At 37.1% G+C, this 24,339-nt stretch overlaps 4 protein-coding genes across 4 annotated transcripts; 2 read left to right on the forward strand and 2 right to left on the reverse strand.

Moving 5' to 3' along the window:
* The first annotated feature begins 349 nt into the window (after positions 1-349).
* LOC108483165 (uncharacterized) lies at positions 350-5,426 on the forward strand. The gene is made up of 6 exons (XM_017786400.2): positions 350-2,022; positions 2,240-2,331; positions 2,411-2,533; positions 2,941-3,720; positions 4,206-4,422; positions 4,527-5,426. The coding sequence occupies exons 1-6, from the start codon at positions 1,728-1,730 to the stop codon at positions 5,066-5,068; spliced, it is 2,049 nt and encodes a 682-aa protein (XP_017641889.1). The 5' UTR covers positions 350-1,727; the 3' UTR covers positions 5,069-5,426.
* A 286-nt stretch (positions 5,427-5,712) lies between these two features.
* Positions 5,713-7,222, reverse strand: LOC108481225 (pectinesterase QRT1). Its single transcript, XM_017784386.2, has 5 exons — positions 6,927-7,222; positions 6,548-6,743; positions 6,272-6,475; positions 5,962-6,197; positions 5,713-5,860 (listed from the first exon to the last, which is right to left on the reverse strand). Exons 1-5 carry the CDS (start codon positions 7,220-7,222, stop codon positions 5,713-5,715), a joined length of 1,080 nt encoding a protein of 359 aa, XP_017639875.1.
* Positions 7,223-9,085: 1,863 nt separating this feature from the next.
* LOC108480832 (30S ribosomal protein S10, chloroplastic) lies at positions 9,086-10,943 on the forward strand. Its single transcript, XM_017783954.2, has 3 exons — positions 9,086-9,374; positions 9,674-9,724; positions 10,502-10,943. The coding sequence occupies exons 1-3, from the start codon at positions 9,174-9,176 to the stop codon at positions 10,811-10,813; spliced, it is 564 nt and encodes a 187-aa protein (XP_017639443.1). The 5' UTR covers positions 9,086-9,173; the 3' UTR covers positions 10,814-10,943.
* Positions 10,944-21,880: 10,937 nt separating this feature from the next.
* Positions 21,881-23,812, reverse strand: LOC108481224 (uncharacterized). The gene has a single exon (XM_017784385.1). It carries the CDS (start codon positions 23,810-23,812, stop codon positions 21,881-21,883), a length of 1,932 nt encoding a protein of 643 aa, XP_017639874.1.
* Between the last annotated feature and the right edge of the window lie 527 nt (positions 23,813-24,339).

The following is a 24,339-nucleotide window of genomic DNA, read 5'->3' on the forward strand; positions in this document are numbered from 1 at the left end:
CACTACAAGTAACAACAACCCAACTACTTAATAAAAAAATATTCTTGTTTTTTAATGCAAAAATGGTGTGATTCCCAGTTAATTTTTTATTTCAGTTAGAACTTAGCACCTTTTGTTAAGAGCTTGAATTGTTAATCAATGGACGTGGTGATGAATGAGTGCATACATTGGAAAGGGGAAAACATTTGCTTCAACTATAGAACACCCTCCAAGCTCACTAGTTTTTGTATCTGTTACAGTTTAAAGAAGCTTGTAATAGTAGCTTCCCTAGCACTAAAAAAGAGGTCATTAGAGAATTCAATGCATGTGGAATGAGAAATATTTAAAAAATTCATTATATGGGGATTTTAACAAATCCAGATATTAGAGATATATATCATTTGCTTTTGACTTTGTTGAAGCAAACAAAAGTGGAGAAAAATGGGAAATTGAAAGTCATAGCAATCATCTTTTCACACCCACAGATCATTTTGAAAATTCAGTCACCAATACTAATTTCTTATTTGACAATGGTGATAATGAAACCGAGGCATTTTGGAATTATTACAAAACATAAAAGAGAAGGGGGAAAAACCCCACTATGTCCGAACTGTAGTAATGTCAGAAAAAACATGATATTCTGAGGGCCCATGGACCTAAAAGGCCTATCAAAATGGGTGATGGACTCAGCCCCAATTTACAAAGCTACAAAATATTGTTTCTTTCATTTATTTTTAATAATATATTTTTGCTGTTCTTCTCCTACCATTTTTCTGGTTTTTCATCTATCATCAGCAGCTGCATGCCAAACCTCTGCAACTTCCAAACTACCCTTCAAAATGTCCTTTGTTGGCTCCCTTTTTTCACTGCTTTCCCCATCTGCTTTTGTCATCTCTCTTTTCCTTCACTTTCTCTTGTTCCTTACATCAAAACAAAGACAAAGTCTTCAGCTTTCACCTTTTTCTTGAACCCTTGAAAAAACCTGAATTTTCCCAAAAGGATCCTGCTTTGATGCTAAATACTGCATGTTTAGGTGTAAAGGAAAGTGCCCATTTGCCTTTTCTTCTTGATGATTCTCTTAGTTCAGTCAGTCAAAGCCATATGTCGGCCCTTTTTGGTTCTTTCAAGCTTGGACTTTAGTTTTCTCCGGTTTCTCTCTGATCTACTTGCAGATCTTCAAGGCTTAGCTTTTTCTGAGTTCTGGTCAGTTTTTTCTATTTCCCCTCTCTCCTTTGGTACAATTTTTTGAAAAATTCAGCTGGAGATTCATGGTGGCATCTTTGGGGGTTAGTATCAGTTATTTGTAGCTTTAATTGAATGCAAAAAGCTTCTCTATTGTTCATTTTGAAGGTGGCCAAGTCAGCTGGGTATTTTCTATTCAACCATTCCTTATTTGAGGAATCTGTTGCCTGGTAGTTGTAGTTGCTGATCTTTTAGATTAATAGATAGTCAAACATTTAGTATCTGTGAATTTTAGTCTGTTTTGTGAGATACCTAGCTCTTATTCTTCTTACCTAGTCATTCCTCTCTCTTTTTTTTTTGCTTTGCTTAGAGGGATCCTTTTAAAAGAATAAGCTTGATTGCCATATTCAAGCTGTTTCTGTACGATTGTATGGTGGTTGCCTCTTTGGCAGCTAATTTACCTTTGTCAGAATCCTTTATCCAATTTTTTTTTTCAACTTTAGCTATGTGAATAGTAGTTAAGCAGATTCTGTATCATAAATCTCCTCTTGGTGCTTTATGTCAAAATGTCTGGAAATGGCCATTGTTTTGTCGAGTGGAAGGAGGAATTTGTTTCACAGGAGCGTGGTAATCGTGTTGTTCACTATTTCTTGAAGGATTCCGCTGGGGAATCTATCCGTGCTGTTATTGGTACTGAGAGGAGTGTTAGGCACATGTTTTATATTGTTGCCGAGGAGTTTGTGAAGGTATATGGTGCTGAGCATTCAATTCATGCTGGTTTCAAATGGAGGTCAAGAAGGGAGGTTGTGGATTGGCTTACATCTATGCTCTCAAAGCAGCATCTTGAGGGAGATCGATGTAGTATGTATCTAACCTTTTGGGCTTTATATTATGTTATTTTCTTGGCATTAAATTATTTTATTTTCAGTTATTTTTTAATGGTCTACTTGTTCCTACCACTTATGGTTGAAGCAATAAACCGGGCCAAGTCATTAACCTTTAGAACCCATGCCTCCTTGGAAAGAGAACACTACACTGAATATCTCTGAAAATTATATTTTTATATCTTCAATGACAGAGTCTCCGAAACATGACACACTGCTAGCTTTGCGATCTCCCGATGGTGCAATGATTGAGATTAGTGCTCGGAAGGCCCTACAGGATGATATGGTATTTCATCTTGATTTTCTACTAGTTCAGTTCCTTTTTCTTTCTTTGATTTTCTCTGACACCAACTTCTTTATTACAGAGCCATTTTTCAAGAAATTTGAATGGAAAAAGTTCAGATATTGTGTGGTCAGGCTCTGCATGGACATGTGGTAAACACCTGAAACATTTCCCAGCATTTTGCCGCAGTGGGACCACAATAGCGGTAAGCATCGACGCGTAAAGAAAAGAAAGGTGGCAAGGGTTTGGGATGTTGGATTTCTATAAATGTAATGAAATGCATAGATCTGCTTGCCTAAACTTTAATCACATGCCAATGCAGTCTTTTTTTCTTAAATTTAGTTGGTAGAATGAGAAAAGAAAATCGGTGCAATTAAAACAAGTTGCTAATCTCGAAGTGCTTCGATATAGTTAGTTGCATATGGCCATAATTATTTAATATGATGCTAGCTCATCCTTATCCTGATGAAGGGAGCATGGACTTTTCGGCCTTTGTGGGTTTTAACAATATCATTATTTCATTTCTCTTTGAGACCAGGCATTATGCATTGGTTGCGAATCTTTTATCTGTTCTTTTATTGACTGATTTTTACTTTTCAATCTGATGCTTAGGTTCAATCTTTTGTCTTTGTCATGGCTAAAGGAGAGAATCACTATCTTGCTTACTTGGAGGATATGTACGAGGACAAACGTGGGCAGAAGAAGGTCAAAGTGAGGTGGTTTCACCATACTAAAGAGGTTAAGGGTGTCATTCCTGTAAGGAATCCTCATCCAAAAGAAGTTTTCATCACTCCTTATTCGCAGGTCATTAGTGCAGAGTGTGTTGATGGTCTTGCAAGTGTCTTAACTCGTGAGCACTATGAGAAATGCTCAGCTGTTTTCCCTGATGCTTTGTTAGCTAGAGTGCATGTATGCTCTAGGCAGTTCAGAAGTAATAAAGTGAAGCCATTTGATTTGAGTAAATTGCGTGGCTATTTTGATCAACCGGTTCTCTCTTGTTTGAGTTCTACTTTGTCCTCTGAGCCTGAATCCATGAGCCATGGCCTAAATGAAGAAGAGGAAGAACAAAGCGCTGGTGCAAATGTAAAGCTGGGAAATAAGAGGACCAGAACTAATAACAGGACTTCTAGTAACCACTTGGTGACTTATGAAACTTCATACAAGAAAATAAAATATGCTTTGTCTGGAAAGAGATTGCCCTCCCTCAAGCATGCTGACAGTCAATATTGTTATGGATCACTTTTCAAGGTTGATGAAAAGATAGAGTTGCTGTGCCAGGATAGTGGAATCCGAGGTTGCTGGTTCAGATGTACGGTCTTACAAGTATCAAGAAAACAGATGAAGGTCCAATATGATGATGTGCAGGATGAAGATGGATATGGTAACCTTGAGGTATGTTTTAGGCATTTTAAAAACTTGTTCTGGTTTGTGGTTTCTCACCTCATCTCTTAACCATATGGTCGGGGATTCAATCCCTACTCATGGGAATGGAGCACATTTCATGGTCAGCCGTTTACGTCTTTGGAGAGCACCCGCGGCGAGAGGATTTGTCACTGTTGCCGACAGTAGATACCCTGGTTATGACCAAAAAAAAAAAAAAAAAAAACTTGTATTGGTTTGTCTTCCCCATCATTTGATCTCCACAAATAATATAGAATGTAAAGAACAAATTTCCATAGGAGATTCGTCAGAAAACATCGGTGATTCCAGTTCATGGTTTGACCTGCTTTATCACTTTGCAGAGCTGCAGACTGAATCTCTGTTTAGATATTCTAGGTTTTAAAACGGGTTCAATTTTAATAAATCTCATTTTCTTTTCTCATAAGTGTGTTTGTTCTTCTCTTTGAAATGAAAGCCAATGCCTTCTCCATGTGTAGGAATGGGTCCCAATTTTCAAGCTTGCTATGCCTGACAAACTTGGCATGAGGTACTCAGGCCGCCAAACAGTACGACCAGCTCCTCCTAGCTCCAAAAAAGAACTTGCTGTGGAGCTTGGGGTTTCTGTTGATGCATGGTGGAGTGATGGCTGGTGGGAAGGGGTTGTAACTGGGGTTAACAGCAGTGGTGATGATAATTTTCAAGTTTACTTTCCTGGTATGTTTATTTTGAACTGAATATGTGGCATTTCCTCGTTGTTTATTGTGATCCAATTGGTGTGTCCTCTTTTACCACTTAAATGGTTGTTCTTTTGGTGTTAGGTGAAAATTTATCAATGAACATACACAAGAAAGGTCTAAGAATTTCCAGAGATTGGGATGGGGACCACTGGATTGATATTGATGCAAGACCGGATATTCTCTCCTTGATATCTGATGTCATTAGCCCAGATATGGACACGAAAGTTTCCATGTCCACTACTATTGTCATGGATGCCAAGCATGATGGGGGTACAATGCCAGTTGAAGCTGTTGCTGCCAAAATTATTGCTGAAGGGGAGAAACCTGAGTTAGCTTTTCAGGACTGTTTTGATAACCTTGTAGAAGACGCTGATTGTAAGGAGCCTGCATCATCAAAAGATGAAAAGGATGGGGATGCAAGTGATTGTAAGAAGCCTCCACCATCAGAAAATGGAAAAAATGATGATGCTGATGATGCCAGTACCATTCATGATAAACTAAATGGTATGGATGGTAATGATGAAATCAACAATAATGATGATGACAAGGAAGGCAAAATAGAGGTGGAAGATGGCAAGGAGCAGAACTCTAAAAGTATGGAACTCATGGAAGCAGCAATCTAGAATGCTTCTGGCGCAACAGATTTTTATAATGGGGATGTTGGCACTAATGTTAACTAACATGATTTCGGTTGAAGTTCAGACCTGTAAATAGTGATGCAGTCATAGTGCAAAAGTTGTTGCCGTTTGTGCTTGACGTGGTAACCTTGGTCGGTGTACAGAAACAAGGTTAGTATTCTGTCGTTTTTGTTGTAGTAATTGTTTTGTATCAGAGATAGGATTTGCATTTGAAGATCTTTGGTTAGGGCATCCACTAAAATGGAGTTAGTTCTTCCTCAGAGTCTTAGTCATGGGACTTTGCTCGACTCTTGTAACACCAGTTCTGTGTTCTCTTATAATGAGAATTATCATATTTTCTCTATATTGTTCTTGCTTACTGGTAAAGCCTATAAGCGCCATTGTTTTCCATTTAATATTTACGGTAAAGTAATTTAACCCTTGAAGAAAGGGCATCTAGTAAAGAAATATAAACAGTCTGATTTCATTGGGGACATTAAGGAAAGGCATATTAACACATTTTTCCCCATTGAAATGTGCTATACATACATTTCAAAGAAAATACTACCATGTTCTTTAAATGAGAAAATGTAGAAGTTTGGTGAGGTATATGGGAGAGACGGCTTGGCCTAATGAATATTGAGAAAGAATTATAGTCTCAGCCACTGTGGTCCATCTATAAATTTCATGTCCAGAAATGGTTTTGCTTCCTCAAAGCTTAATTTCTTCGACCATGGCACCCGGCCGGTTGTATTTGCTCCTGTTCCGCGGCACTGGAATTCCCCAAATACTACGGTCCTTCATATGAAAAAAAAGATTGAAGTATTTATATCAGATTTCTGCATTCAACTTAGGAAGGCAATTTATCAAACCTTTTTTTCTAGGAATGGAGATTATACTTTTGCCTCAAGGGGTCATTCCAGTCGGTCCATCCAGCAGGATTTATGATATTGTCAAAGTAACAGTTGGAATAGATGGCTCTTGAATAGTTTCCCCAAGCTCTTCCCAAGTAAATTCTACCAGTTCCATTGATTTTGCAATTTACAAATGAAAACCCTGTATCATCATCTGGTGAATCCCTGCGGTGAGCTGCAATTGCACCAGACCTTACAGCAGTGGACTCAATCACGCAATCCTGTTTCAAAGAATCTTTGACATCATTGTTATCAATGGAAACTGCCAATCTCAAAAGAAAAACCAACATTTTACCTGATAGAGTGATCTGGATTTACCGAAGATGAAGTCAACACTGCCTTGAATGTGGCACTGGTAGAAGTAATGTGATCCAATTTCATCCAAGAGTGTGTCCTGAGTCCCAACAACCTTGACCTTGTAGAACATTGCCTTGTCACCTGAAATCCTAAGGGCCACAGCTTGCATCCCAGGTTCTCCAGGAGTTTGAACTACTGTATTCTGCAGTGAAGCATTGATTCAGTTTTTACTTGTTCACTAGCTTTGAAAGAATAAAAAAGAGAAGGTTATCACCTCAAATGTGATATCAGTTGCACAAAAGTAATCGGATTCAATGGTGACAGATGCTGATCTATATGTTCCCAGGTTAATTCCATTGCTATCTTTATCAGATGCTTTGTCATTCCAAGAAATTATGGTGTTGGACATTTGACCTGCATTCCCAACAAAGGATATATATGGCTTGCATTTTGGCACTGTTACTTTCTCCCTGTAAAAAATGATCAATTCCATGGATTATAAATATTTATCAAATTAAAAGCATGATTAAAGTTTGTCAACTGCCACTCTCATCTATCAGATTGAGGACAACCACTATGTTATTTAATTGATTCCAATGTCCCATACTTGACATCCAACAACAAAGTGCGGCCTGTAAATTATATATACAAACCTGTAAATTCCTGGAAGAATATAAATCTTAACTCTTCGAGTATTATTTTCAGGAATCATATCTATTGCTCCTTGAACAGTGAGAGAATCTGCTCCACCATTCTTATTCACTACAATAACTCGGCTTCGATTATGATTAACTCTTGAGTCACTCAACCTTGTTTGATGTTCATCCACTTTTATGTCATCCCAACTGATGAAATTCTTCACATGCACTTCACTAGTCAGTGAAAAACAGACTCGAAAACCGCATAGAAAAACAACCACAACCGTAACCAAGGAGCAGTTGTATTCCATAATTTAGATTCTGTCAAAGCTTTGGCATAGAAAAACCAGAAACCAAGATAATCCCATGTTTCGTTTGCTATCTAGAATTTATATTGTCGTTGGAATTCTAGTAGTTACAGTATGTGAAGTTGAAAGAGTGTGAAAGAGGTGAGAATAATAAATAAAAGGAGCGTAAAGGAGTGTGCATTAGAGTCATTTTGCATAACTCAAAAAAGTAACAGTAGCAAGAAAGTTAAAGCTTGCAAGAATCATTGAAGAACTGAAATTAAATGAAGTTTGATCATAATAGATTAACCAAGTACAAAGAGAGGGGAAGAGTTTAAATCTGTAAAGAATGGAAGAACCCAATTCAGAAAAAAAAAAGAAGGAAGTTCATGAGAGTTTTGTGCATGGCCAAAACGGAAAAAGAAAGGAGGAAGTTAAAAAGAGTCTTTAAAATGTGTTAATTGGGAGCTTCTTTAGAACATGGAGAAAGTGGTTTCTTTGATGAGTAGTTAAAAAGATATTGTGGAGCAAAACAGCAGTTTATGCATCTTTTAGCTGAAAACTGAAACAGAAAACACTCTTGAATTTTTCAATGGGATTATATATAAAAACCAGCCTCTTTTGATGAGGGTTCGTTTAAAACTCATATTGCTTTTCTTTGGCAAGTTGGATCAAAATGTAGCATCACATACTAATGGTAATTCACCACTTTTTTTGAGACCATAATTTAGGGATAAAAAAAAAAAAACACCAAATTTACAAGATGTCATTTTTCAAATATAATTTTATGATATAGTTTACTAGGTATCCTTTTTCCAATAATTTCGAATATATATACATTATAAGCGTAACTGAGTTCAACACCCTTTTAAAACAACGGTTGAGACTCCCTTATTTACATTATGGGATAAAGGTTAAAACTGTTGTATTGTCATATTTTCTTATAAATGTAAAAAAAATCATATTTATAGAGCTAGAAAGAATGGCAACATCACAATGGCATGCAACAAAGAAACCATTCCTAGATCTTTACATGACAACATCTTAAGCCAAAATTGAAACTTTTGGAGACAAACAATTTTATAGGATTAGATAAAAGGTTTTTGTCCTGGTGTTTGGATGGATTGGAAGCCATGGCTAAGTGTTGTTAAACTACATGTAATTAAGCTCCATATTCTATTATATTTTTTCCTTCAATACAATTGCACTAAAATGGATTATAGAAGTTGTTGTATTAAGAGTTAAATTGTAATTTATTTTTATTTATTAAAAAATAGGTAAATTAATTTATGTATATTAGATAAAAAACAAACTAATCATTTTGTTTAAAACTTCTTTCATTGAGACGGATGAGAGGAAACTCTTATGTCTGATTTTGAGGAGATCCTATGGAGCCCTATTCTAATTTTTCTTTTGCTAAGCTCATCCTTGAAAAACCTATTTTATTGTGATTATGAGGTTCATTGGAATATGAAATTTAATCCTGGAAATGCAATATCTTATTTTTTTTACTACTTAAGGTTTCGATACATTTCGAAGTCGCAAAATTTATACCGATTATTCGAGAACAATTAACTGATCTAGATTTGTGAGTTTTTATCGATTATTTGGTGGTATAATGAAAAAAATTAAAAGAAGAAGGCCTCACAGGTAATGAATGGAAAGATCTAAAAATTAGAAAGAAGAATTTTTTTTTTAAAACTAGTTCATATACGTCAAAATGAAGTATATACGGTGTATCATATATAGTTGTCTAGTTATTTTTTTACTTAAACTAATTTTTAATAGTAAAAATTGATGAAATTTTTAATAAACCTCATTTATGAACATCATAGACAGAATTATTCAAATCAGGTCTATTTTGGGCTTTCCCTTAGGCCCAGCAACATCTTATCAAAATCAGAAGAACCGAAAGGTAAAAAGCTTTTGGTTTTGGATAACACACAGGGAATACTGTTGACACTGGGAATTTGCAATGGCGGTTTCATCAATCTCTTCTACTCTAATTCCTTCTTTACCGATCCAAAATGCTTCTTCACCCAAAGTAAAGTTCACTTTTCTTTCTCATTCTCCACCACTATCTTTCAACCACTTGAAGCTCTGCAATAACTCCCAACTTTCACAATCACCCACCAAGCTTTTTGCTTCCCCTGAAGCTTTGGAAGACACGCCTGAGGTTTGGAAATTTTGCTTCTTTTTTCTTGTTTTTTTCCTTTAAGGAAATTTTAATGAAAAAGATTGTCTTTTGGCTTGATGGGGGTGAGTTCTTTTAACTGCAATTGGATAATTCTTTGTTTCTTTCCTAAGAAACGTGAGAGGGAAAAAAAAGGAACTTTCGCCATTTCTTGTTCGTATGAGCCTATTTTATTACTGTTATAGTTAAAGTTGAAACCCCTGAACACCAAAAAAATTGAGCTTAGTTCGAAAATTAAATTCCTTTTTATTTGTTTGAATTTAGGTTTCTTTGTCTTGCAGGTAGGAGTTTCTGAGGTACCCAGTTCTTCCTATGTTGCAGAAGCAGACAAGGTATCTTTCTAGCTGTTTTTGAGTTTGTGAAACTATTTCAAAGCTTCAATATTATATTTGGCACTGAAGTTGAAATTAGTTATGGAGTTTAACCTTGTTGTTTATCATCACTTAACTCTCTCCAATGCTTATTTGGAGACATAGGGAACATTATAGAAACTATTGATACAAGGAAGTGCATTATCTATTTTCTGATACGATTCCATGGATGCTAGTACTAGGAACGTTAAATGACAAATTTGAAGCTTATTTTTTCTTTCTTCCAGTTTTATAGCATACAATGGCTCTATGGGAGTTAGATAATAGGCTTACACTCTTTATCAGTAACTTCGTTGTCAGCTTATTTTTTACATATGTCAAATGGTTTCTTTTATTGCTCACAAAACCACAGCAGGCACAATATGTTTTTATTGCTCTCCTCCCTTTGCACATCGTGATTGGTCAAGTATACCATCAATTAGATCTGAGTTAATCTTAGCCTGATTGGCGTCTACTTTTCCCTCCGAATGTTTTCTTAGAAACATTTTCATTGTCAAAACGGTACGAGGGGGAACCTCTTCTATGTTGAAATTTATTGCCTGTATGATGTCAAGATCATGAAATTCTTCTTTGGAAGAATAATTAACTGTAATTACTTGGGACTGGCTTTTATCTATGCGGTTTATCTAGGGGGATTTCAAATGGCATACAAGAAATCCAAATTACTGGAGATCAGTATATTGTTTTCTGTTGGTTCTATTAGAAAATGGAGATTGATATTCACATTTGTTTTCACAGGCAGCACCTAAGCAAAAGATTAGGATTAAACTTAGGTCATATTGGGTCCCCTTGATTGAGGACTCTTGCAAGCAGATAATAGATGCTGCACGGACTACGAATGCCAAGACCATGGGTCCGGTGCCATTACCGACCAAGAAGAGGATCTATTGTGTTCTTAAATCCCCACACGTGCATAAGGATGCTAGGTTCCACTTTGAGATCCGGACTCACCAGCGCCTTATCGATATTCTCTACCCAACTGCTCAAACAATTGATTCTTTGATGCAACTTGACCTTCCTGCTGGGGTGGATGTGGAAGTCAAGCTTTGAAGAAGCCACAGTGTGTGTAACTTTAGTTAGATTTTGTACAAGTTGCTAAAGATGTCGTTTTATTAACATCCATTTGATTTCTTTTCCTGTTTCTTTATTGTTGGTAAAAAAATTAAACAAGTTTCTGCAACTTCTTTCATGTTTCTAAATAACTTTGGTAACTGAGAATAGAGACTACCAACATGGGCATATTTGGTAAGTCGATAAAATACCACGAAGACGACATTCTTCCCAAAGGATTTTTGTAATCTTTGAATTAAGTCCATTGGAATTTCAGTTCACTCAACTTGTGGAATTGGCAAGGGTTGGAGTAAGCCTGGATATATTTGTTTTATTGACAAATGGAGCCTTATTGAATTCATATCTTCACATCTTTCTTTAACCCTTTCCCATAGGCCATAGCAGAATTGTTCTTAACCATGTGTATTAAATGCACCAAACAGCCTCTTGAATCCAAGAATGTTGAATAGGAGACAATAAAGTCATTAGTGATAGTTGAGCTGGCATTGATACTAGCAGCAACTTGCAGAGACAATTCATCAGCTATTGCATTGGAAGAACCACTTGTGAATACCAGTTCATAATCAAACCCTACCATCTTGATTATCCACATTGTTGGAAACGAGTTGGTTATCCACAGGGCTAGTTAAAAATATAAATCATCAATGATTTTGTATTTAAATGTGTCACGTCCAAATTTGTAAGCTATTTAGATTTGCACTGTTTTTACGTATTTTGTAAGCTATTTGCACTGTTTTCGTAAAACAATCTTATGGCAGGTTGTAGAACTCCACTTTGAGTACCTGAAGGACGCTTGATTAAATCTAATAAGTAGATTTCCAAAATTCACATCGAAGAGAGTTTCGTGAAATTCTGCCAGATTTATTGGTTTTCACAAGAAACTTGTAATTTTCACTTTCAATCCTTCTGTGTTCTCTATTATTCTTCAGCCCTTGAATATGCATGATGTGCGGGCCGTTGGAAATAGAAAAACGATTTAGTTGGCGCAGCCAAAGTGCAATTTTTTTTCTTTCAAAAAGACATGACATTTATAGTGATATTTGTGGAGGTCAATTTTTAAATAATAACACGAATAATTATAATTGCATTTAGATTATTCAAATTGTAAATTTTGCCTTGTTTACAAAGATTAACTTTTGCTTATATGTTGGATGTATGTTGGCTCATTTTTGAAGACCAATTACTTGGAGCAATAAATCTTTGAACATTGGATCAAAAAAGTTAGATCTCTCGATTTAAGGAGATTAGATTGACTACTTTAAAGACTTATATTGGATATTATTGAAATGACCTAGACTTATATTCATTATGTTGTTTTCATTGTTGCTTTGGTGGGAAGATTGATTGCGATTGATCCTTATGTTAACAAGATCAAAATGCTTTATGTTCGAAACTTGCATATGGTATTAGGTTTTAAGAGTTTAGCAAGTAATCTATTTATTGGGAATTCATTATTATGAGTATAATTTGTAAATAAACAAGTGAGTCACTTGATTTACAAATTAAGTTTCAAAGAAAAATTTAGTGGAAAGAATTTTAATCTTAGATGTAAAAGTCAGTTTGCTATACCAATGTGTGATAGGAATTAAAATATTGTTTGTACGAGGTCAAAAATAGTGGATTATCTCTTTAAATAAGGCCTCGCAAATGTAACAAAAATGAATTGCATAAACTAGCAGTTATAACTGCTTCAATAAATGCTCCTCGATTCTTGCAATTATCGACTTTCTTTCAATTTATTATCAAAGCCTTGCACTTGACATAAAAATGGTATTCCTGGGACGATTTTTGCTTGAAATGAAAGGTTTTTCTGTTCCTTGTGGCCCAATATTGGATAGCTCCAACTACGCCTATTGAAGGCTAAGATAAAGGCATTTATCAAACTAATGGAGAAAAATCATGATGTGCTGTAATCATTGGCTAGGAGTCCCTGTAGTTGAAACATTTGAAGTGAAAGTACGTAAGATAGAATTGAACACAGAGGAGAAGCTGGCGAATGCTAATTCAAAGAAATTGAATGTGATATTTTGTAGAGTGGATGGCCAGGAATTCAAAAGAATATCCAAGTGCACAACTGCTAAGACGCGTCGGATATTCTTGAGATAGCCCATGAAAGAAAAAACCATAGTAAAATAGTCTAAGATGTAAATGCTGGTCACTAAGTTCAAAACTCTTAAAACATAGGAGGAAACCATTGAAGAGTTTTATGCAAAGCTATGAGATTTGTCCAATCAAGTTTTTTCTCTTGCCAAAGAGTACTGTTGAAACCATTTTTATTTTGAAAAAATGGGGGTCGACTTTAAAATAAAAATGGAGTCGCCACCAATCCTTTTTGTTTAGGTGTGATTGGGTCACCTTGTGATCGATCATTTTAATAAAGCATTTTGGTTTATTAAAATAATGTTTTTGGTCTATGAAAAACTAGAAAACGGATTCGGGAGTTGGTTACGCGCGAGGAAGGAATAACACCCTCGCAACGCCCAAAATTGGTACCGTATTGATCAATTAACGTCCTAATGTTGAAAATTTAAAAAAAAAAATTTAAAATACAATTTCTTTAAAACGTTTAGATAACTTGAACTGGATGTCGAGATTCTCTCGTTCAGAAGGAATAAAACACATGCACTTAAAACATGTAAAAAGGATATTTGGGCTATTCGGCCCAAACGGTAAATCGAAACCCAGCACGATTGGGCACGATTTATCGAATTTTCAAATACGAAACATTGCCTCATTTTAATTTGAGAAAACACGTATGAAATTTCAAAAGGATATTCTGTATTTTAGTCGAATGGAAAATTGAAGCCCAGCACAATTGGGCACGACTTCCCAAACTTCCAAACACGAAATATTGCCTCGATTTATTTTAAGAACATGTGGATGAAATTTCAAAAAAGGATATTTCATATTTTAGTCGAATAGAAAATTGAAGCCTAGCACGATTGGGCACGGCCTCCTAAACTTCCAAACACGAAGTATTGCCTCGTTTTAATTTTAAAAAAAAAACATGGACAAAATTTCCAAAGGATATTTTGTATTTTAGCTGAACGAAAAATCGAAACCCAGCACGATCGGGCACGACCCCTCGAACTCCCAAACACGAAATATTTTCTTATGTTGAGAACGCTCAAGTTTACAATTACGAAAACCGAGTTAAGATATGCCTGTTTGGTTTGTTTGAAAATAAAAGACAATCGACATTGAGTGAATATGAGAACTATAATCATGATGCAAATGACAAGAGATAAAACATAATTACATGCATGAAACAATAAAGTGTGAATATAATATGAAAACCAAAAATGACACATAATACACAAGACCACATAAAAACTAGAAATCAATATAGCCTAAAACGATTTAACAACTTCTAAATAAATATACAAAGGAGCAACACATGCTAGAACTCGAAATAATTCATATGTACATGAGACTGATAATATATAAACGATTATTAAATTATATAATATGCAAGAAGCAATTCGAAATAACTAACATACAACATGATTTCAAATAAAGCCAATTCATTTGTCTAATGATATATGTATGCAAATGAAATAAAAAATAAAATAAAATATAAAAAAATGTAGATAATATATACAAAGACCCTATTATATGAAAGTATTCAAAACAATCAAAATATACGGAAAAAATCTTTAAAAAATTATGCAAAAATAGATTTAAAAGGGAAAAGAAAATATTCACATATATAATAAACTTGAAAAGGAAAAATAATATGTATATATATAACAAATATAAAAGAAGGTATTTACAAAAAAAAAAAAGTGATATGAAAAGAAAAGAAATAATGTATATGGAATAGAGCTAATTTTATTATAAATTATATAGGTATAATAACAAATAAGAATTATTTATATGTAATATTATACAAAAATTTTGAAATAATATTATGTAAAAGGAATTTTAAAAGCAATATATAATTAAATAGTTAGGAAAAAAAATAAAAATAAATTAACATACGGCCCAACCATTAAAATAATTCAAAGTATTTATAAAAGATTTTAAAATAATAATAATAATAATAAAATTAAAATCTTAGTATTAGCGAAATAAAACTTAATTGAAAGAAAAGCGAACTCAAAGGGATAATTAATAAATATAGAAAAATGCATCAAGGACCAAAACATAAATGCACGCAAATGCCCGAGATCGAAAACGCAAATGTACCGAATCCCCAAAACGCAGTGCCCAGGTGCGGGCTAAATCGGAACGACGCGCAAGATCCAAGGGCAATTTAAAAGAATTAAAAAAAAAACTTGAATATGGTCTGATTGAATGCAAGTGCAAAAGAAAAGGGGCTCAATGCACAAATCCCCCATTTTTAGTCAAACGTGTGGGCCCCTGCCATTTAAAAACCATTGAATGCATTCTGCCATTTTTTTAAAAAGACCCATTTTTTTTTTGAAAAACTTATTTTTCTATTGTTTTTTTCAAAAAGAAACAGAATGCTTCTTCTTCCCTGCCCCTTCTCCCTTTTTGCTAGAATTTCAACCTAGCCTTGCGCCACCCTGGAGGATCATTGGTGCCACGCACCTCCACCCCACCGCCGGTTCACAGAGCAAGACCAGGTAACCCCCTTTCTTTTTTTTTTACTTAAAATTAGTTTATAAAAAAAAAAGAAAAAAAAGAAATACGAATCAAAAGAAAGTTTCAGGAAGAAGAATGAAAAATCACTTTTCAAACCTTAGACCCGATTTTTGATTTACTATTGATTTTCTCCCTGTATAATTTCTGCTATTGTACTTATATAATGGGAAAAAAAAAAGTCCCTTTTTACATTGCTTTGATTTGGCTTTATAGTCAATATTTACAACCGTTTTTTACTTGTTTGTAGGTTTGTAGGCGAGTAAGCCTCTGATGTGGAGGTGGAGTGGCGTACAACACGGAGGAGGCGAGTGACGTGCGGAGGAGGGATTGCTTTGGTTTGCTGAAACGATACAAAAGGGCTGCTAGGGTTTCCCTTGCCAAAAATATATTGTGTTTGTGGGCCAATTAGGCCGTTTGTAAATGGGTATTTAGGGTTTGGGGTAAGATTTTATTTTTTGGGTTTGGGTCTACTTTTATTGGGCTTCTAGTAGTCTGGGCCAGGCAAATTTTGGGCCCTATAGCTGCCCCTCTTTGCTCATTGTTGTGTAACGAGAACGGAGCAAAGACTTCTAAAGGCCCAAAATTGCCTGGACCTGTCGAGTCTTGCTTTCTTTTGGCCACTTCAAGCAGATTTACTTTAAACCACTACATCTCTAGAGGTCTAGGAACTCGTCTTCGGTTTGCTCCGCTACTTCAGAGGGATAATGGCGGTGGCTAAACTCTGCTCCATAGCCGATATATGGAGATAAGACTCGCCATTTTTGATCTGTTCCATTGCCGATACATGGAGATAAGATCTGTAATTTTCAGTCTGCTTCCTGCAACTTCAGGAAGATAAGACTAGTAACTGAGATCTGCTCCATAGTTGATATATGGAGATAAGATCTGTAATTTTCAGTCTGCTTCCTGCAACTTCAGGAAGATAAGACCTGCTATCTTCAGTCTGCTCCACTGCAACTTCAGGGAGATAAGACTTACTATCTTTAGTTTGCTCTACTACAACTTCAGAGAGACAAGACTTAGTATCTTTAGTCTGCTCCACTGCAACTTCAGGGAGATAAGGCTGGTGGCTGAAATTTGCTCCATAGTCGATACATGGAGATAGGACTCGCCATTTTTTATCTACTCCATAGCCGATACATGGAGATAAGATCTGTAATTTTCACCGCTTCGCAACTTCGGAAGATAAGACTTGCTATCTTCATCGCTTCATCGCAACTTCGGGAGATAAGACTTGTCATTTTCGATCCGCTCCATAGCCGATACATGGAGATAAGATCGTAAATTTTCGACCGCTTCCGCAACTTCAGGAAGATAAGACTCGCCATTTTCGATCTGCTCCATAGCCGATACATAGAGATAAGATCTGTAATTTTCAGTCTGCTTCCTGCAACTTCAGGAAGATAAGACTTGCTATTTTCAGTCTGCTCCACTGCAACTTCAGGGAGATAAGACTTGACATTTTCGATCTACTCCATAGCAGATATATGGAGATAAGATCTGTAAATTTTCAGTCTGCCTCCTACAACTTCAGGAAGATAAGACTTGCTATCTTCAGTCTGCTCCACTACAACTTCAGGGAGATAAGACTTGTCATTTTCGATCTACTCCATAGCCAATACATAGAGATAAGATCTGTAATTTTTAGTCTACTTCCTGCAACTTCAGGAAGATAAGACTTGCTAAAATCTGCTCTATAGCCGATACATGGAGATAAGACTCGCCATTTCTGATCTGTTCCATAGTCGATACATGGAGATAAGATCTGTAACTTTCAGTCTGCTTCCTGAAACTTCAAGAAGATAAGACTTGCTATCTTCAGTCTGCTCCACTGCAACTTCAGGGAGATAAGACTTGTAATCTTCGATCTATTCCGCTGTAACTTCAAGGAAATAAGATCTGCCTTCACCAATGTTACTACACCGTCCTTTGAGACATGCCCTATAGACTCAGTTTCATGTATCTATGCTTATGGCAAATAACTAGGATGCTATGATTGAAATAATCCAAGTGTTCCTAGCTAGATGTGATGCTTATGTCAAATAATTAGGATGCTATGATCAAAATGAATCAAGTGCTCCTAACTAGATGTATTATGAATGACATTGGTATGAATGCTGAATGTCATGAGAAATGTATTCTTTTTTCTTTTTCTCTTTTTCCTCACGGTTTAAGTTGTTATTGATTGTCGTTTGCTCTTGACGTTTTTCTTCTTGTTTAACTGACACATATCTGAAGCAATAGTCTTCACTTAAACTTTTTACCTCTCAAGTAACTCTTACCCTTAAGCTTGGTGGGTTCTGAATAATTGACCTGTTTCGGGTTCTTGCACTACTTAGAAGCTTCTAGAGTAATATGTAGAACCCCTTTTGTGAAAATGTTTTTAGTCCATTAGCCAAATATTTAAATAAAAAATGCTTGAAGAAGGCTATTAGAATGGATAAGATGAAACTTTATTGAGAGCGAAACTCGAAGTAAAATATTAATCAAGACAACAAATTTTGCTAAGGTACAAAAGATATATGAGATGGAAAATTGGTGCCCTAGATATCGCAGCGTGAGCTCCTCTATTCGAATTGTTCGAAAACTCTTGAAGGCCAGATGTGTGTTTAGAAGGCCTGAGATATTTCATTGATGCTTCCAAGATGTAATGCTCCTCCTTCTTGTTAATTCTAGTAGAACAAGGTCGCAACATGACCCATCCTTGTTCACAATTTGAGCTGCCCTTTTTTAGGGTTTTCAACTCAAAACCCTTTTGGTCTCAAAGCGCCATTTGCGGGTTTTCGCCTTGACCTCTCCATTTTTTTTCAAAGCGCCCTTTGCAGGTTTTCGCTTTGGCCTCTTCTTTTTCAAGTGAAGTACTTCTTGACCGAATCTGAATTTATCGGGTTGGGAAAGCTTTTGCCGTCTATTTCTGCTAATATCAGTGCCCCTCCAGAGAAGGCCTTTTTCACTAATAAGGTCTCTCCCAGTTTGGCATCCATTTCCATCTGAAATCCTTTTGCATAGGGAGAATCTTTTTCAATACTAAGTCCCCTTCCTGGAATACCCTTGGGCGAACTTTCTTGTTGTAAGCTTGCATCATTCGTTTCTGGTACATTTGACCATAACGGATAGCTTTCAGCCTCTTTCCTTCAAGCAAGTTAAGCTGATCGTACTGGGATTGAACCCATTCTGCTTCATCTAGCTTCAATTCAGATAAAACCCGGAGAGAAAGAATCTCAAATTTAATAGGAAAAACTGCCTCCATCCCATAAACCAACGAGAAAGGTGCTACCTTGGTAGAAGTTCTGACTGACGTTGGATAGGATAGAGAGCAAATGGTAACTTTTCATGCCAATCCTTGTAGGTCTCAGCCATTTTCCCCACGATCCTCTTTATATTTTTATTAGCTGCCTCAATTGCCCCATTCATTTTCGGGCGATATGGTAACGAGTTGTGGTGTTTAATTTTGAATTGACTGTAGACATCCACTATCACGCTGTTATTTAAATTTAACGCGTTGTTAGATATGATCCTCTCTGGCATGCCATATCGGCATATAATTTCCTTCTTCAAGAACTTGCTGACTGCCGACTTCGTGTTGTTGGCGTATGAAACAACCTCCACCCACTTGGTGAAATATTCAATAACCACAAAGATAAAACGATGTCCGTTAGAAGCCTTCGGTGAAATCGGCCCAATGACGTCCATGCATCACATTGAGAAAGGCCATGGGGAAGTCATGACATGAAGAGGTGAAGGAGGCACATGGATCTTGCCACCATAGATTTGGCACTTATGACATTTCTTGGCATAGTTGATGCAATCTCCTTCCATTGTAGACCAGTAATACTCGAATCTCATGATTTGCCTGGCCATTGTAAACCCATTGGCATGTGTCCTGCAGACACCTTCATGGACTCCTTTTAGGATTTTCTTTGCTTCAACAGTGTTAACATATCTTAGCAGCACTTGGTCTTTTCTTCTTTTATACAGGATTTCACCGTCTAAGACATAGTCACCGGCCAGCCTCCTCAATGTTCTTTTATCATTTTTGGTTGCCTGATCAGGATATACATGATTTTTCACATATCGAAGAATATCCTGGTACCAAGGATGATCATCCCTCTTTTCCTCTTCGTTGATACTGCAGCAATAAGCTGGAGCATCATAAATACTCATCTAGATCAGCTTCATGTCCTCTTGTTTATTCGCTCTAAACATGGAAGCTAACGTAGCCAGGGCATCAGCCATCTGATTTTCATCACGTGGGAGATAATGGAAAGTGATATTATCAAACACCTTGATTAAGTCTAGAACCAGCTCTCGGTAATTGATCAACTTTGAGTCTCTTGTTTCCCATTCACCCTTGAGCTGATAGATCACTAGTGCGGAATCCTCGTACACCTCTAACACCTTGATTTTGTGTTCTACAGCTGCACGGATGCCCATGATACATGCTTCATACTTTGCCATATTATTTGTGCAATCAAAATCCAAACTGCAAGTAAATGGATAGTGATCTCTATTTGGGGATATCAAGACTGCCTCAATTCTATTACCAACGGCATTTGATGCTCTGTTAAAATTCAGTTTCCAGGGACGATCTTCTAGAGTGTCTTCTTGAGTGACTGCCACATACATTAGATCTTCATTGGGAAAATCAAAGTTCAAGGGCTCGTAATCTTCTAAAGCTCTACTGGCTAAGAAATCCGCTATTGTACTCCCTTTTACAGCCTTCTGATTCACATAAACTATGTCAAATTCAAAAAGCAGAATTTGCCATCGGGCCATCCTTCCATTCAGAGCGGCTGACTCTATCATGTACTTAAGATGATCTAATTTCGAGATTAACAAAGTAGTATGGTACAACATGTACTGCCTTAATTTCTGAGTTGTCCAGACCAAAGCACAACATAGCTTCTCAATTGGCGGATACCTCATCTCATAGTCAATAAATTTCTTACTAAGGTAGTATATTGCATTTTCTTTCTTTCCTATCTCATCGTGTTGACCAAGCACACACCACATCGAGTGGTTAAATACAGTCAAGTATAATATTAACGGTCTACCCAGACTAGGTGGTGTTAACATTGGGGGATTAGAAAAATATTGTCTAACTCTGTCAAAAGTCTTCTAACATTCTTCATCCCACACACCTCGGTTGTGTTTATTGAGAAGACGAAATATGGGATCGCATTTTTTAGTTAGTTGCGAAATAAACCGGGCAATGTAATTTAATCTTCCCAGAAAACCTCGAACTTCCTTCTGAGTGCGTGGCGAGGGCAATTATTGTATAGCCTTGACTTTGTCGGGGTCATCCTCGATTCTTTTTTCACTAATGACGAAACCGAGCAGCTTTCCTAATCTAGCCCCAAAAGTACATTTTGTCGAATTGAGTTTTAGCTAGAACTTTCTCAGCCTCAAGAACAATTTTCTCAAAACCTGTATGTGCTCTTTCTTTGTTCGGGATTTTGCAATCATATCGTCGACGTAAACCTCAATCTCCTTATGCATCATGTTGTGAAATAAGGTCACCATGGCTCTTTGATACGTTACTCCCGTATTTTTTAACTCGAATGGCATCACCTTATAGCAAAATGTTTCCCACAAGGTTATGAATGTGGTCTTTTCCATGTCTGCATGATGCATTTTTATCTGATTGTATCCAGAAAAACCATCCATGAAAGAGAATAACGAGTAAGCCGCCATGTTATCCACTAGCGTGTCGGCGCTTAACCCAGTCATGTCTTGATATGACCACGCGAAGACATCTTTGAACTCTTGTAGCAGTTTAACGAGGTCTTGCATTGCTTCCTCAGTTATGCAAGTTCTGATTTTCACTTATTTCCCTTCTTCCAAAATCACATTCTCAGTCGTCTCTTTATGGGGTAGAATTTGTTTCTCTTCCCGTTCTATCATCCTTAACAAATCCAGAGATAACCCACATTCTTCGTCATCTTCAAAATCTTGAGATCTCTCTAAACACATATCTGGCTCGAAAATAGATTCTGAGTCCGTAACGGTGTGGCTCGTGACGTCGATATCTGGAGACCTATTATAACATGGAAAAAATATCCAGAGAATGAATCTAATGGTGGCTTATTTGTATGGCATGATTATAAATATGATGAGAATATGAAAAAAGATTTGCCCAGAATGAAACACAAAAAATGTATTTCTTATTAAAAATAAAAGTGTTTGAACATGAGCCTATTTCACAAAATATTCTTGTTGTTTCTAGGCTTAAAACAATATGTGTGTTCTGAATATTACTCTGTATTAGCTCTAAGAACTATAGGAATTTCCTCCGCAGTCTAGTTATTCAGGACACTTCCAAGCTCATAGGGGCGAATGCTTGATAAGTATCCTTCCATCGCATTCTCCTCCAATATGGCGTTAATGCTTAAACTTCCCATCAGCTCTTCAACTGTCTATTCTCTTGTCCTCTCTGACTCAAGATGAATAATTCTTCCTAACACAAGGGAAGGTCATTGGCTCCCATTTAACCTCTGCCCCACTCAATCGTGCCCTTCGTCTCTCCTGTTTCTTCACTAGCTCTTCCTTTTTCTGTTTGGCGTCAGGCCTATGTCCCAAGCCAAAACGATCTCGTTTGCCAACCAAAATCGGTACTTCGACTCGTTCGTAGAGGTATTTTCCGAGCCCCCTTCCTGAAAATGCTCCTTTTCCTACCATCAATTGTAAACTCATCCTTGTAGCTTCAGATAACTTTGGCATTGAAATCTTGCCTCCTTCAATGATGAAAGTTGCGTTTACGAACTCTAATGACCGGAAAGCACATTCAATTGCTTCATCATCACTCTCGATGTATGGTGTATCACTAGCAACGGATGCGATAATATCTTCCTCTGCGTTTACGGTTATCAGCCGACCCTTCGTCACTAGCTTCAGCTTCTGGTGCAACGATGATGGTACTGCTCCTACTGAATAAATCCAAAGCCTCCCCAGTGAACAATTATAAGAAGGCCTGATGTCCATCACGAGAAAGTCTACCTCATACGTGTTAGGTCCGATCAGAAGAGGGATCTTAATCCTACCTATTACTTTCCTCTCGGTGCCATCGAACGCTCTCACTATGTTCTGACACGTCTTCATATGAGAGCTATCTATGGGTAACCTGCTCAATGTGGATAGGGGCAAGACATTTAGTGCCGACCCATTGTCAATCAATACCCCCAGTAGTGTATACCCTTTGCATCGGGTAATGATGTGCAAAGCCTTGGTGGACCCCATGCCACCTGGCGGTATTTCATCATCGCTAAAAGAAATAAAGTTATCAGCACTAATATTGTTGACGAGTCGGTCCAGTTTGTTCACCGAGATGTCTTCAGCAACATAGGTTTTATTCAACACCTTCATCAACGCATTACGGTGTGCCTCCAAATTTTGAAGCAAAACTAGTATCGAGGTGGGAGCTGGCTGCTTGTGCAACTGCTCCACAACACTATACTCACTGTGTTTTAGAAACTTCAAAAATTCTTTAGCTCCATCTGCTGTTACTGGTTCATTAACCAGTGGCTTTGTCCTCTCCTCCCATCGTTTCGGCATCAAAGACTTCTCTTTTACAGGCTCAACTTTCGTATCTAGTGTACTGGCCAACCTGCCCTCTCTTGGCAATATCACATTACAGTTATAACTCCAAGGCACCCTTTTGTTATCCTTGTAAAGAAAAACTGTCAGTTTCTGAATCACAACTTTTGGCATCGTTTTTGCTCCAGCTTCATTTGTTCTCGGTCGTGAAATGATCACCACTAGGTGATTGACTTTACAGACCTTCTTTATTAGCCCCTCCTCTGAGGCGCACACATGTTTCTCCTCAGCGAACTCGAAGAACTCTATCTCCTTGTTGTCCATTAGACCCTGTACTAGGGCCCTGAATTCATTACATGTTTCTATCTCATGTTCCTCCTCTCTGTGAAACTCACAATAGTTCTCCACTTCTCGAGACTTGCTCCCAAAGTCTTGTATGATTAGACCTCTTTCTATCATCTTCTTTAGAACCTTCCTCATCGAGGTTCTAACCTTCGCTATATCCAACTTAACTATCCTTCCCATATTTTTGTCTATCGCATTTACCCCATTAATAGTATGATTGGGTAACGAGTTTTCCACGCTAGGCATTTCATCAAACTTGACAACACCCACGTTAATAAGCCTTTCGACCACTCTTTTGAAAAAAGTGCAATTCTCGATCGAGTATCCTGTAACACCCGCATGATATTCACATTGGGCACTTGCATCATACCACTTGGGGTATGGGGGTTGCAACAGTTTTAAGTAGAACGGGGATACAACATGTGCAGCAAATAGATTTTTGTACAATTCTCGATACGTTATTAGAATGGGAGTAAACTGGGGCTTCTCCATATTCTACTTTGTATTGGGTTCTTATCTTGACAAATCTTGCTGGCCCATGACCTTCGTTCTTAATTGAGTAACTGTGATTGGTTTTACATGTCCTATGCTTACATTGCTACCTCATTTTCTCTTTTTTAGGGCTGACCTTCTGGTGCTCTCCCCAGCCTCTATCTTTCCACTCTTTATCGCATTCTCAGTCATTTCACCGGACATCACTATATCCGTGAAACTCTTTGCCGCGTCTCCCAGCATGTGATTGATAAAAGGTGCCTTCAAAGTATTAATGAAAAGCATGGTCGTCTCATTTTCCAAGAGCGGCAGTTGAACTTGCTTAGCGACTTCCCTCCACCTTTGAGCATACTGTCTAAAACTCTCATTTGACTTCTTCTCCATGTTCTGTAGCGTGATCCGATCGGGCGCTATGTCCATCACATGGCCATACTGCTTCATGAAGACCTGTGCTAGGTCCCTCCACAATTTAATTTGGGTACGACTCAGCTGATTATACCATTTGGCCGCAGCCCCATTCAGACTAT

Source organism: Gossypium arboreum, chromosome 1 (assembly GCF_025698485.1).
Source record: "Gossypium arboreum isolate Shixiya-1 chromosome 1, ASM2569848v2, whole genome shotgun sequence".
Classification (NCBI taxonomy): Eukaryota; Viridiplantae; Streptophyta; class Magnoliopsida; order Malvales; family Malvaceae; genus Gossypium; species Gossypium arboreum.